Source organism: Typopeltis vanoorti, chromosome 15 (assembly GCF_054136105.1).
Source record: "Typopeltis vanoorti isolate ZY-2024b chromosome 15, IOZ_Tvanoo_1.0, whole genome shotgun sequence".
NCBI lineage: Eukaryota > Metazoa > Arthropoda > Arachnida > Uropygi > Thelyphonidae > Typopeltis > Typopeltis vanoorti.
In genome coordinates, this window is record NC_143563.1 from 13,883,823 (window position 1) to 13,899,630 (window position 15,808).

Sequence of the window (15,808 nt, forward strand, 5' to 3'; positions counted from 1 at the left end):
CTTGCAATGGTGACTACGAGGATGTAGCAAGAAGAAAGATCCCTAGCAGACGATCTGATTGCGTTCGTACAGCAGAATTCCTCGCAAATCTGCAGGAACAGGTGTTGAAGAACCCTGGCATTGGAATTCGGGCTTTGTTCGTGGAGTTGCTAACTGTAGTCAAGCCCTGGATAACAAGGGTAGCCAATGGTAGGCCGTATGTATGGCAGCAGGATTCGGCCCCTTGCCACACCTCTGGGAAAAGTCAAAAATGGTTGTCTGAAAATTTCTACGACTTCACCAGTCCAAATGTTTGGCCTCCAAACTCCCCAGACCTTAACCCCATGGATTATTTTGTATGGGGCGCAGTTGAAAAAGACACCAATCGCACTTCCAGTAATACAAAAGCCCAGTTAATGGATAAAATTAAAACAGTTTTTGCGCCCTTCCCAGGGAGACTGTAGCATCAGCTTGTTCGAGGTTCCGAAGCAGAATTGAAGCTGTGATCGATGCTAATGGTGGTTATTTTGAGTAAATCTTGTTGATAGTATTGTAATTAACTCTGCCTGTAATGTTTTTTTGTCAATTCATTAAATTTAATAGATACAAAGAAGATTTTCTTTTTCCTTACGAAACTGTCAAATTTATCCCGAACACCCTGTATATAAATTACTTGGTAACCCTAATATACATTATTCCCAAGGTAAAAAAACTTTTTGAAATATATATATATATATACGAATGACTCTGGAGTTTAAAGGTTTTCTTTGTTATTTTTTTTTATATCTACGAGTTGTATATCTTCTCGTATATTATTGAGGTGAACTTGTATGATGTGGGCTCAGTTTATAATACGATAGTTCAGAATAAACCTAACCTCTAAATCACCCTTGCCAACTGTGCATTCCAGCACTTCCGGAATGACTGTGGTTACAGCGTCTCAAATGTTATCTTTTAACTCTTATGGTAAAGCTACTTTTGATGGCTGTACTTTGTTCTTTCAGACTCTACGGATTCTAAGAAAAAAATTCTAAGGATGCAAGGGTGGGGACTTCAAGAGGTGATCAGGAAATTTGACTCTTCTAGTCAGCCACCTATTCGGAAAATGAGCATCAAACGTTAGTCGTGAAGTGGTTCCAAAATGTGGGGAAACATCTAGATAGAAAAATGATATCTGAACGTTCTTCAAACTGTGAAAGAGTAATTTTCTAACATTCCAAAGGAAAAAAAAAAGATTTTGACTGTGTTCAGTATGTGAAACTGTGGGAAGTAATGAAAAGAATGGGTTTCCCCTTACCACACTATCAGGCTGATAACTAACTTGTACAGGGAGCAAGAAGCCATGGTAATAACAGGTATTGGATTGACTGATTGGCTTCAGACTGGAAAGGAAGTTAGGCAAGGATGCCTACTTTCTCCTCGCCTGCTTAATATCTATGCTGAGGACATCATACAGAAAGCATTGGATGAACTTAAGACAAGAATTAGGATAGTTGGCAGATTGATCAGTAATCTGAGGTGTGCTGATGAAATAGTACTCCTTTGTAATGACAAGGAAGAATTAGAAATTCTTGACAAAGTTAATATGCACAGTAAGAACAGACTTCAGCTCAATCCTATCAAGACAAAGATGGTTCCCAAAAGAAATACAGACAGGGAGAAGAAATGGAGAAAGAATTGAGGAAGTCAGCAGGTTTGAGTACCCGGGATCCATAATTAATGTGAAGAATTGCTTTTCAGAAGATTAGGAATGACTAAAACAACAGTAAGAGAACTGTCTACAATCTGGAAGGATGGATCTATCTCTATGGAAACAAAATTGAGGATTTTGGATGCAGTTGTTTTTCCAACACCGACTTATGGATGTGAGACTTGGAGTCTAAAGAAGTCAGATAAGAAAATAGCAGCTGCTTTTGAGATGTGATGTTACAGAAGGCTGTTGAGAATATCATATACTAAAAGGCGTATAAATGAATGTGTGCTAGAAAATATTAGTAGAACTTTAAGGGTCCCCAAGGATATTGACAGAAGAAAGTTAAACTATTTTGGACACATTGAAAGGATGGAGGGAGGACTTCTCAAAACAGTAACAGAAGATAAAGTTCCTGGAAAAAGAGGAAGGGGTAGATCAATGAGCATCAATCATCAAATCTTCAGAGAGCAGAAGCCTCCAGAAAAGCATACAACAAGACTACATGGCGAGGACTGGTGTGGCACATCACCCAGCATCTGTTGATGTCCAATAAACAGATGAACTGCCGAATCTTTAATATATATATATATATATATATATATATATATATATTAGAATTTTACTGACTAGAAACACCGAGATAAGACAAAAACTTTAATTAGAACACAACTAATTTCGTCGGAATTCCGACTTCTTCAGGTGTACATACTATCACAAAAAACTGGAAAAATTAGCAAGATAAAAAAGCGAACGTCTCATATAAACAAGTTAGGGACAACGACAGTGAAGTTTGAACTGGCGTGAATCCGATGTGAATTTGATGTTTTGGTGGCGATTGTTCAAATGATCTAGGAAGGTTTGTAAGGTCTCTGGACCATATTCCCAGATGAGGAAGATGTGAACGGAACTTGAAGTGAACGGTGTCCTCTCCTTTTTAGATTTAAAGATTACTAGGATGTCTAATTTTCTCAAATGTTCTATTATTCGAAAAACAACTCATACAGACAGATATTTGCATGCCTCCTCTCATCACTTCCCTCCGCAGAAACTCGGAATTATCACCATTCTGGCTCATCGGGCGAGATCTCTAATTTCAAAAGAAGATCTTCAAATCGAACTTAACCACCTCAAAAGTACTTTCTTAGACAACGACTACTCATCTGGAAGCATTTCTAACTGTCTATACCCTCGTCTTCAACCTCGACAAGAAGATAACTCGAACCCAATTGCACGCATTCAATTACCGTACGTAAGTTCTCTATCGCCCAAATTGGCGAAAATTATGAAGAAATTTAATATTAGAACTTACTTCACTTCCTATATTATGGGCAAACCGATAAGTCTTATCTCACTACGAATCGAAGAGCATCAACGTGATATCTCTTACAACAGAACCCCATGCAGCGCCCTCTCCAGTCATGTCCTTTTCTCTGCCAGCTCTAATTTAGAAGAGCGTCAACACTACATAGACTGGAATCGTTCTACAAATATCCATAAATGCCCTGATGAACTAGAAATACGCATCTTAGAATCTAAAGAAATAGTTTTGGACCCCTCACACATGAATAGTAATTTAAGTTATAACTTACCTGATTCACACAGCGCAGTAATTCAGTTTTGGCGTTCTCGAGATAGTTCCCACTCACTAACACTTCACGCTAGATCTGCCACGCGGACGCCAGTTCAAACTTGACTGTTGTTCTTCCTAATTTGTTTATATGAGAAGTTCAATTTTTATTCTGCTAACTTTCGAGTTTTTTGTAAAAGTATGTACACCTGAAGAAGTCGGCATTCCGACGAAACTAGTTGTGTTTTAATTAAAGTTTTTATCTTATCTCGGTGTTTCTAGTCAGTAAAATTCCAATATAAAATGTCTACAATCCGAGGAAATACCCTTAATAATATATATATATATATATAGCAACAACAGTAACATAAATCAATGTATCTATGGTGCCAGATAGCAACACTGCAGGATGCTGATAGCAATGATGATAATGGAATATGTTTTATTTGCACTCGTTAGATCACCTGATATTGAAGCGATGTCTTAATGCCGCAGACGACTTGAATATTGTTGCCAAGTAGAGACATCCCTTCATGTCCAGTCTGGTAACGATTACTTCAGAAGGCTAATGCACTATGCTACATTGCATGGATCATTCGGGATGTCTACCTAATAAGAGGATGAGAATGACTTTACCATAGTTTATTAGCTTGCTCAACTCAGTAACCGGATCTCGGCCCAATTAGGCAGAATGAAATGATCTCTTACAGATTCCCTCATTTTTCTCAATGTGGGAAGTCAATATCCTGTCTAAATCATGAGAATGATTCCATGAGCAAAAATCATCCAGGTAAACATAATTATGTGGCCGGACACAACTTGTTGATGTGTGAGGCTGATGTATGGTCACGAAGAATCGTGTAGTTTAACAGCCGGTCTACAAATTGGACTGATATAACAGCAAACCAATACAACATATACTACACAGGGGTCGTCGATATCCAAAGACACTGGACAATTTTTTTTTCGGAGATTCCCATGTTTGTTATGAATAATTAGATAATATTCAGTTATAATATAAAATGATAGAACTTTTCATTTTTCATTGTTTTTACTGAATACCCATGCTTATGGAAAATAAAACATGCTATCGGCGTTTGGCCCAGTGCAGAGATTTTATTTTTCTTCCCTATTTTTTGAAATCCCCTGGTCTGCATAGCATCAGAAGACGCAATGCATCGGACCCTGTTAGGGAACGGGTATACAATAAATGATTCCAATTAGTTCATTAAAGATGCAGTGATCAGCTACTTGATTAGATGTTCGTTATTTTCACATAATGCACTGGTAAGTTCTCTTAGACGAAATGAATGTAAGAGTATTGGTGAAAACTACCATTTGCAACATATACGAGGGAACAAATGCAACCCCAAAGACGAAATAATTCCAAAATATCATCAAAGAGAACAACGAAGAAAAAATATCTAAATCACGATAAAAAATAATTAAAATATAAAATCAAAAGTTAAAATCGAGCTAATCCTCTCTAGTAATCAAATAATCTCCTAAAATCTCACTGTATAAGGGGGAAAAAAGTGTGTCAAACTTAGGAAACGAGGGTTCCCATCCCCTTAAGTAACTTTTGGTTCTCCAAAAGATGCGCTAAGACTGTACAAATAAAGAACCAAAAATACCGCAACTGCTTACTCTAAAGCCCGAAACAGCTGGAAAAAAAAATTGCAAAGAGCCAAAAGCAGATAACTTGCATCGTGCCCAGGTGGTAGCCGCGCATTAAAGTCTGTTGCCAAAGCAATTGACCACAACTTTTTCCCAACGCTATTCCCACCACTTCTGCACCCAGATAGGGGATCTACTGCATCGTAACCCACAGATAAAGATAATCTCCTAGCATCATAATTTTCTTCAACCACCAACCACTCCGAACATCCAATACTCAATTCCTCCACTTGCCTTTCACCAGAAAATGATCAGAAAAATTAGAAATTAGATACCTACAGGTCCCTTGGCCCTGACTGCATTCCTCTAGTTGGCCTGAAGATTGGCGCTCTAAAGCTGACGCCCATTCTGTGTCGCCTTTTTGTGCTCACTTAGTCCACTGGCATGTACCCTACATTGTGGAAATAAGCCCATGTACAACCAATTCCCAAAAAGGGAAACAAATCTTTACCATCAAACTCTCGCCTCAGTCCTCTCCAAATTTATGGAGAGAACTATCAATACCCAACTCCTATGCTATGGATGCCGCCGATGCTGGAACAGGGGATCTCCTGTTCACCTATTTCATCCATCTCTGGATAAGTATCACGGAAAGGTTTGACGAATTCCAAGCGGCTGTGCTCGATATCTCCAAGGCTTTCGACCGGATCTGGAACAAGGGCTCATTAAATAAACTCCCATCATTCGGTCTGTAACTGGGTTGACAATTTTCTCACTGGACGCACAAGGAATGTGCATCCAGTGAGACGCACTCTCACGGATTTCACTGGAAGTGAGAACCGTCCAGTGGACGGTTCTCTATCTTATGCTGGAGTCCCACGAGGTTTTTTCCTCTTACCCATCCCTCTTTCTTCTATATACCAATGACCTACTCCAGCTGACCATCGATCCAATACACAGTATCGCCGATGACAATCCCCTTCTCACTTAACAAACCTGGAACCAAACAAACCACCCACAACTCACAGAGCAGCAACCACAGCAAACCTAAATTCTGATCTCCACAAACTATTTTTCGATTGGAATCGGATAACATTGTTAATTTCAATGCATGCAAAACACAGTTCTGTCTTATTACCCACAAAAAAGATTCTTATCTGCCAACCTTACTTCTCACAACATCCAAATCTCTAGGCAAGATGAGATTTCCCTCCTTGGGATTATCTTGATATGAAGACTCTCTTGGCATAAACACATTGCAGCCATTGCTTCCTCAGCGTCAAAAAATTAGGATTTCTCTTCAGTAAAAGCATTGCTTTACCTCTGAAAAGCTTTTACCCCTATATAAATCACAAATTTATATAAATCCATCGAGTACTGTGCACACATCTAGGGTGGTGCTTTTACGAGCTCTCTAAAAATACTCGAAGTAATATAGAAGAGAGGAATTAGATGGATTAACGACTCATCTCTTACCAACTCACTCCAACTACTCCTTCACATGCATTTATCATCTACTGCATGTATCTTCTATAAATCTTTCCATGTTAAATGTTCATCAAAACTAGCATCGATAAATGATTCCCCATCTGTCTATCAAATCGACTGAAACAAGTGCGGTTGCCACCCAACACCCTTTCACAGTCCAACTCCATACTCTAGAGCAAGTTTCTCTTCCTCTTCCTCCTCCTTCATGCCTGCTGCTGCTGTACTCTGGAACAGCCTCTACTCCTACTTTTTCCTAAGGAATACGGTGCACAGACCTTCAAATCTAACGCGAACAAGTTGCTTCGTTCCCAAGTCTCTTCCCATACACGGTACTGACGTACTATAGGTTGACCAACCAACCTCTCGTGTATGGGTCCAACATTAAAAAAAAAAAAAAAAATTTTTTTTTAAAAAATAAAAGAATAATGTCGGCCAAGGTCACTTCTAAATTGCAGACAAGTTCCTGGTTTCTCGGTGATCAGTTCACTTTGTTTTTAAATGAGATGTTTTTTTTTTAAATAAGATATCACTTATTTCATTAAATGACGTAAGTACATTAATTGAAATTAGACCCCTCTGGCATTCTACTTCCTTCTTTATAATCATCTCTCTATTTTTGTACATTGTGCTGAAATTTTCAAGGAGTTTTAATCAACATAACAGCAAAAATGTCCTGAAATGGGTCGAAATCAGTACAGAGATCTATGGAAGAGAAAAACCTGCTATGCCAAGTTTCTTCCTCTTTAATTCCATATACCGCTGTTCTTTGGAAGAGTCTTCGTCACAGTTTTCCCCAAGAACTACAGTTAGTCAAGATTTCGTCCTTTTACTTACACGCAGCACTGATGTATTATAGATTTTGCAAACCTTTGATGTATGACTGATACATAAAAAAGTTCCTTTATTTAAAATAACATGAATTTTCATTAGAAGCTATGTATATTATTATATGGAAATAAATTTATAGATTTATTCTATTGAAATTACATAAAGCCATACGGATTTCATGTTTAGTTATTATATGTTGAGTGATACTGAATAAAATCCACATTTTTTTTAACCATAGTAGGCCAACATTTGACCTACTGTGGACAAACAGGAAATCAGCTACCATCCGAATGGAAGAACATAAAAAATACATCTGCAGTCAGGACTATGGTTAATCTGGCCTTGCAGATCATGCTTTGCATACAGCTCACAGAATCAATTGGAAAAAGACCATCACGCTCCATCACAGCAAATTCAGAAGAAAAAGACTATTTTTAGAATCTGCTGCTCTCTTAAAAAGCACCCTGATTTAAATAAATATGGTTGTATAAAACTTCTCAAAATATGGGAAATATTAATACTTTGGGATCCCACTTTACATCCTAGACTGCCGACAGGTGTCCATAGAGAGGGGGGGAGCACCTAGTTAGGACTCTAGTCTTTCGTCCATGTGTTTTACTTAGGTTTGTGCTACCTTTTGTGTGTGTGTGTGTGTGTGTGTGTGTGTGTGTGTGTGTGTGTGTGTTACAATTATATTGTAATATTGTAATTATATTGTACTCTCTGACGATATCTCTGAGACGAAATATTGGATTAAATACTATTTTTAATCCTTTTTTTGCGCTGTTTCACTCCATTAAACTTCTAACATGATGTAAGGACATCTGTAAGCATCCCCCCCTCACTATATTTCCAAAGGCTCTTGTATTTTCATTAACTGGATTTAATGGTTGACTTTTGGTAGGTGTGTCCTAGTAAATACCTTCGTAATATACATAAAAATGGCAGATCTATAATATTCATCTTACAACCGAAGACATGGCACATGAAATTTGGGCTCTTCATTCTTGTAATAAGAGCAGCCTGGGACCCTCTCTCGGCAGTACTGCCATGACTCTTGATCCCTGCATGAATCCTATGCAGGAAGGAAAGAAAATGGCAAGCACATCCTTGATCATTTCCTTAACATAGAAAAAAAAAAAAAAAAAAAAAAAAAAAAACGATCACAGTGCATGCACGGCTGTGTGCTGTCAGATAGTGTCATACTAATCCCACAAAAAAAAAAAAAAAAAAAAAACTAACCTTTGCCAGTAATAGTAATTAATACCGAAATACGCATGCGTACCAGTAGGAATATAAAACTTGGAGTTGTGAAATTAAGTTTGCATGCAGGAAAAAGTAAAGCGATGGACGTTATTAAAATTTATGCAACAAATTTAAACAAGTGTAGGGGCAATGATACTTAATACAAACAGAAAGTAAAATTAAGTCCTCGGGGCCCCTAGCCTTGAAAAAGAAGTGATTGGACTTTGCTCTGTTGAGCAGTTCGTGGGCAGCCCTTATCGTAAGAATGCCTTAATATATTATGCCATCTATAATATTTATACTTCTTAAGAGGGGAAGGCTCGTCCTTTCTTCTTTCCATCAGAGCACTTTAGGGCCAAAATGAAATATGAAGTCATTAAGAGGAAATGCCACAAACAGGGAATGGTCGCATAGCATGCGGAGTTTCAATCAAGGTTTGAAGAGGTGGATTCTAAATCAGCATTTTGACAGATAGAATAATTGCCACTTTTATATTGCGCTCTTAAAGGGGAAACTTCTTTGAATCCGAAAGAAGCTTGAATTTCTTGTGCCTGATGACAAATTATATCTAGAACTGAGTGGGTGGGTGGGCGGGCACTAACTCTTTAATTATTGGCGTCAGATATAAGCTTGTCTCTGTACCTAAAGACGTTAGATTGCGGAGGGATGAGTAGACAGTTTTTAACCAACTTAGAATCAATACTGAAAGAGTGTAACTAGTTATAAACTATTACAACGTTAAAAAAAAAAAAAAAAAAAGTGTTGCCTTGACAGTGGAAACAAAAAAAAAAAAAAAAAAAACATCAAAATTAATTACGACCTTTGTTAGTACAAAGGGAAGTAAATGATTGTGCCAGCAGATGCCGCCCTTATAGACGAGCCAGTGATGTTTTGCCACATGCGTGCCTTTGGGTGTAATCTCGTGAAAGGATTACAGTTTTATCTTGTCATCTCTTTCTTTATACCGCGGAATGTTGACTGGGCTGGCATGCATGTACGCGGAGATGTTCCAGCAACCCTAGGCAGTGACATTTCCACGCGCCACCTGACGGGGAAATGTGCAGATTGCTAAAAGTGTGACCAAAACATCGAAAAACAGCGCAGCTAAAACAAGGAAATCAGATATATCGAATATGTGCACGTATGCTTAAGAAGTTGACTTTTTTTTGTTGTTGTTCATTTGTTGCCTTGGTAACATGAGTTGCTATGGTAATGATATATAAAGCAACATTGAAGCAAGGAAGCTGGAAATCTAAAGCCCGCTGTTAAGATCATGTCGCGTGGAAAGAAGTCACCGCATTCCCCCCCCCCCCCTCTCTCACTTGGATGGTGTGATGAAAGAAAACAAGAAAATATGTTTTTGCTGTCTTCCAGACCGAGTCACCCTTCACCTTCTCTCCCTACTTCCGGGACAAAGAGCTACCGTTCGGTTTTCCATGACCTGTCTCCCTCTTCAGTGTCTGTACTCGGTTTTCCTGCTGTCGGCCGGTTGCCAAAACACTGTTATCTTGAGGGTAACACCCTCAGAGACGGCGGTCACTCCGCATTTAGCCGGATGAAAGAAAGTATCGTGTTGACACAGCATGCGGCCACACGCGCAACGATCTCAAGTTTTTTTCTTCTTCTTTATTTTTTAATCTTCTTAAGATGTGGGTCCAGATCGCTCTTTAAGAAATAGATTTGCACACACACTAAGGGAAGGAGGTTTGAGAAGGGAAAGCTCTTTACTGGGAATTCTCCCCACCACTTCTCCCAACACACGGAGAAGTATTTATGGTGCAAGCTTCTTGGGGTCAGCAGACTTATCGTCAGCGGCACATCTTGCTCAAGAGGACGGCATGTTATGAGTGTCAAAGTACAGTACGAACACAGTTCTCTGAGGGTTACTGATTACATCCGGCACATTGAGCACCGCAAAATAATTAGTTTTTCTCAGTGTAAGTTGCATTAATTAACATCGCGAAGTTTATTTTATTTATTTTTTGAGGCACGATTGTTTTATTAATATTATTGTGTTCTAAGTATCCACTTTGCATTAATAATTATGCTTTTTTTTTTCGTTACACATCTTCTAATGTATATTTTTAAATAAATATATGTGGCAAAAGATTATCTTTATTCTGTGGGATTTTATAACTTCCTGTTTATCAATAAAAATCCGATAAAGCATAATAATAATTATCCAATAAAACGCTCAAGCTGAAGTGGCAGACGAAAACTATTCAAGAATCTGCGCCGTCTGTAATTCGTTTGTTCTTTGTTCGTTTGCTTTTTTCTGAGTTTTTGCAATTCAAACAACGCACATATTTTAGTGCAGTATTTTGTAAACTATTTTGGCGTACACTCTCTGTAGGAGAGGACAAATTCTTTCTGTCTGTCTTCTCATTCCCGCTTTTCCCATTCTTGAACGTCTCAAGGAAGAATGCCTTTCGTTTAATTAGCCACAGTTTGCTTTCCCAAACATTTCAAGATCGCCTGCAGGATTCGTCCTTCCCCAGCTCTCAGAAATGTACCTGCTCTTAAACCAATTAATTCGCCCAGTGGTCTGCTATGCAAAATCAAAATAGCAAGCGATTTAGCTTAAAACTGAACTTTATTTTTATGTGTTCAAGTTTTTTTTTATATATATTTTTTCTATTTCTACTTCAACATGATTCAATATATATATTTTTAATTCCTTACCCTGAAAGTCGGCCGTTTCGATGAGCAGTAAATGCAGATACGCCTTCAGCATATACTGTTTTGGTTTTCTCCATAGCCTCGCTGAATTTCGGGTGAGAACCAGCTCGAGAGCAAACAGTGGGCAACACTACTGTTATTGACAGACATACCAAACTTAGATGAATTATTGATAATGCCTTCATGGTGTTTGAGTAGAGTGCTCTTGGAGTTTTTGTTAGGAAACTAACATGCCTTGAAAAATAAAAGGGAAAAAAATTATTACTGCTTATGTAAAACCAGCCAATTGGATAAAATCATTAGTATCAAAAATAAACAGCAAAAATTTATTTCTACTCCTAAAAGCGGAAAAATCTGCTTCTGCCCATGACTTTGGTTGTCCTTTTAGCTGGCAGATAATTAATCATTAGAATCTCACATTAAAAAACAAAATGAAACCAGTAGCTCGATCATATTACAGCTATCTGATCGAACGCCCACATAAGCAAACCTATCACTTCGTCCTTCTAGCTTCTGTTTTTTACTACCCCAGATGACATCTGCCATATTCCTATCTTCTCATTTCTTACTAGTCAAATACCCGGAACCAAGTTGACAGACAATTGATGTGATCTACAAAATGTAAACATATCCAGCAAAGTAAATAACTTGAAAAGTATCAAACCTTTTTTCTTCCACTGGACGAAAATCGAAAAAAAAAAAAAATGATAATAACAGAAAGAATAAAAAAAATAAAATAAAATAAAACACGTGCCAGAGACCAAACGATCGAAAACATGTCATTTTTCATTCTTGTCAAATCAGACAGTAACCACAACAAGGACATAACCTCCATGTGTACAGCCAGCGCAGTGTTCCAAGAGGACCATTTCGGTCATAAAATAATAAATAATTCGCATATTATGAAATCTAACTTTGCAAGTGAGTGGCAACTTTAACTTGCAACTATTTAATAAAATTATGATTCGGTAAACCTAGCTGTATTTAATTGTATTTTAGAATGCCAGATAAGTGATTATTTACTAATCAATTAGTGCGGACATGGATATTGTTTAACTGTTTAAATTACTGATAAACTTTGTTTGATGCATATGGACATACAAAGAAAAATAGTGATTTCATGCGATTTATTATTATTATTATTATTATTATTATTATTCCTGACACCTCCAAGGAGTCCGAAGACTCATCGCGGGGCAACGTATAATAAGCTTTGATAGCAACATTGAAAAAGGGAAAAAATGTAATTTGAAGGCAATTGCAAATAAAGAATGAACAGACACTTTAGACAATGATCGCACTATTGGCTTGAGTGCATTAGTTTTAAAGTAACTATTTCAAAGGAAAGAATATCGATTATAATAAATCGATGCAATTATTATTTTTTATTTATTTATTGTCAAAGTTGCCAATGATTGTAGAAAATTCTAGAAAACGTCTGAAATCAGAGTTGTAACAGATAACAAATAATACCTGATAAAGTCTCAGGTATTAAACGAAACTAAATCGTAAAACTCCAAGAAAATTCAAAGTATTAATACCATGGGCGGCTCCTGCATAGGCACTGCGAAACTGCAGCACCCCCCCCGCCCAATTTTTCTCGATATATAAATATATTTATTAATTTATTTATATTTGCTTGTAATATTTAATTTTATCATCAACAATCCTATACAATTCTCTTATTTCGTATTAAAAATAATAAAAATCCATCTTGTAGCACTTAGGAGGGCGAAGGAAGCTAGCAGCACTGTGTCATATTGCTACGCGCGCAAGCATATGCACGTCATAGCGAGATGCAAGCTATTAGCGTAATGCGACACCGTCTGTCGCGCAGTTCCACTGTTGTTTATATGCAGTTTGCGCCAGTAGTAGAGTGTTCGTAGTGCTTATCGCGTTTACTCGGTCTCTTTAAATATTTGGACATTACAATTAAATTTTATTTTTAAGTAATTTTGAATTCTACTAAACTGTATAATTTTATCGATAATAAACAATATTTTTTCATGAAACAAAACAAGAAGAATATATTTTATTTTTAAGTAATTTTGAATTATACACCGTATAATTTTATCGATAATAAACAATATTGTTTTATGTTTAATTTTTTTTTAATTTTTACCATAATTTTGTTATTTTATCCAAACACGAAATATACATACTCACAGTGTGTATGTATATTTCGAAAGTTGCAGCACCCCCACGATTTCAAGTCACGAGCCACCACTGATTAGTACGTTATTCGAGATATGAGGGGAAATAACAATAAAATGCAAACGAGGCAACTTAAAGGCAAAACTCACTGGAGGGAAAACTTAACTTATGAAAATCCAAATAACCTTGGTAGTAAGAAAAGCAAGTTTACATTGGCAGGAAGCCTATTCTCTCTCTCTCTCTCTCTCTCTCTCTCTCTCTCTCTCTTTCTCTCTCTCTCTCTCTCTTTCTCTCTCTCTCTCAGAACAGAAAGCGATCTATCGTAAGTTGGATAAGCATGAATAAACAAAAAATTCTAATTGTGGGAGGAAGAAGAGAAGGAGGATGAAGATACAACGTCGGAATGACTATATAGTCATATGTTATATGAAAAGATAAACTTTTTCGTAACATGGTATTTGTTAATTCTTGTTTTCTTAAATACGCAGTCTAAAGAAAACGGAACACAACAAGATGGAATTCAAAATTTAAACATTCACTCACATCAATTACAATATATTACTGAAAGAATGACTACTCTGGGCTAATTCGACTAGGTCCATAAATTTATTTTCTGATCACACCACTTGATAAAGATTACCCTTGGCACACATAAATGCAGCGTAAATCAAAATACTGCTTATATCATACTTGTATTCAACCACCACCATTGTGGTCTAAAAAAAAAAAAAGGTTGACGGATGTGGGAGTAACAAACATTACATTTCTTCATATACAAACCCAAACAATTACGTGACAAACATGGAAAATCTTTTAGAGAGAGAACAACATTCCAGTTTGACGCTCCCTAAAAGTACTTCCTTTCTAATGACCATGCCCGTATAAAGAAATGATTAACTTAAACACATAAAACAACTTTACAAACAGGATAACATCTTAGAAATTGATATGCTCAAAAAAGAAAAGTTCAAAAAAACACATTTGGGCTATTCCAAAATATAGAAGTGCTAATTAATGTAAACATGTAACTGAAGAGGTCAGTCGATGCCCACAGAGGACCTGGTGGGACATGATGTCATAGGATCTGCTTTTTGTATGTTGTGTGCCTCGGTTCGTAACCACACGTGTTAAATTTCGTCCGATTTAGTCGAACCCTGGAACTCCAACAAATACCTAAAGAGCTTCGCATTTACGTAGATGTCTCTGTTTCATATCATCTCTCCACCCCCTTTTCTTCTTCTTCTTTATCCTTCTTCTCAACCTCGTGTGGTCAGATTCTATAAATGCGTACAAGACGAAATTCGTGCTCAAAATAGGAAAAAAATCTCCTCTCCATTTTGAAAACGAATATCTTCTCCGATTACTGTTATACTGAACAGAATGCTATGTCAAGTTTTTTTGTTTTTTTTTACTTTGGAAGTGAAAATATTCAACAGTAGGTGGCGAAGCTATCCACATCAAGAAATTTACATGATAATTTGTTCGGTCACCAAATGATATTATTAGAAATAAAAAAAAAAAATAACAGCAGATACAGCCTTAATGGAACATAATTTGTAATGGACACTTGTCTTTTCTTCTATAATATAATTCTAAATTCGGTGTGTGTTTTGATCCTCTGAAATCCTCATTTATTGGTGCAACGGTTGCCCATCTGAAAGAAAAGCTAAAAAAGAGAGTCGGAAAGAGAGAAAGATCGCCATCCTCTATAAAACCAGTGAACAATTAACATATGCTTTCTTTTTTGTAACTGGTAGTATATGTACAGGGTGTTCGGGATAAATTTGACAGTTTCGTAAGGAAAAAGAAAATCTTCTTTGTATCTATTAAATTTAATGAATTGACAAAAAAACATTACAGGCAGAGTTAATTACAATACTATCAACAAGATTTACTCAAAATAACCACCATTAGCATCGATCACAGCTTCAATTCTGCTTCGGAACCTCGAACAAGCTGATGCTACAGTCTCCCTGGGAAGGGCCGCAAAAACTGTTTTAATTTTATCCATTAACTGGGCTTTTGTATTACTGGAAGTGCGATTGGTGTCTTTTTCAACTGCGCCCCATACAAAATAATCCATGGGGTTAAGGTCTGGGGAGTTTGGAGGCCAAACATTTGGACTGGTGAAGTCGTAGAAATTTTCAGACAACCATTTTTGACTTTTCCCAGAGGTGTGGCAAGGGGCCGAATCCTGCTGCCATACATACGGCCTACCATTGGCTACCCTTGTTATCCAGGGCTTGACTGCAGTTAGCAACTCCACGAACAAAGCCCGAATTCCAATGCCAGGGTTCTTCAACACCTGTTCCTGCAGATTTGCGAGGAATTCTGCTGTACGAACGCAATCAGATCGTCTGCTAGGGATCTTTCTTCTTGCTACATCCTCGTAGTCACCATTGCAAGTCTCTAGTTCATGCCTGATTGTTTTTACTGTATTCAGGGAGCATTGGGCAGCAGTCGTAATATCCTTATTTTGATGGCGGGCACGAATCATCATGATACAAGTTATTCTCTTCCATGATTCAGGTGGGTTCCAGCTATCCATCCTTTCTGAC

General features: G+C 37.3%; 1 protein-coding gene across 1 annotated transcript in view; it reads right to left on the bottom strand.

Moving 5' to 3' along the window:
* Positions 1-15,808, bottom strand: part of LOC150098399 (epidermal growth factor-like protein 8) — a 112,559-nt gene that overhangs the window by 73,616 nt on the left and 23,135 nt on the right. The window contains exon 2 of the mRNA XM_090405023.1: positions 11,100-11,330. Within this exon, the coding sequence (XP_090261149.1) occupies positions 11,100-11,281 (182 nt within the window). The 5' untranslated portion in view covers positions 11,282-11,330. The remainder of the gene's footprint in view (positions 1-11,099; positions 11,331-15,808) is intronic.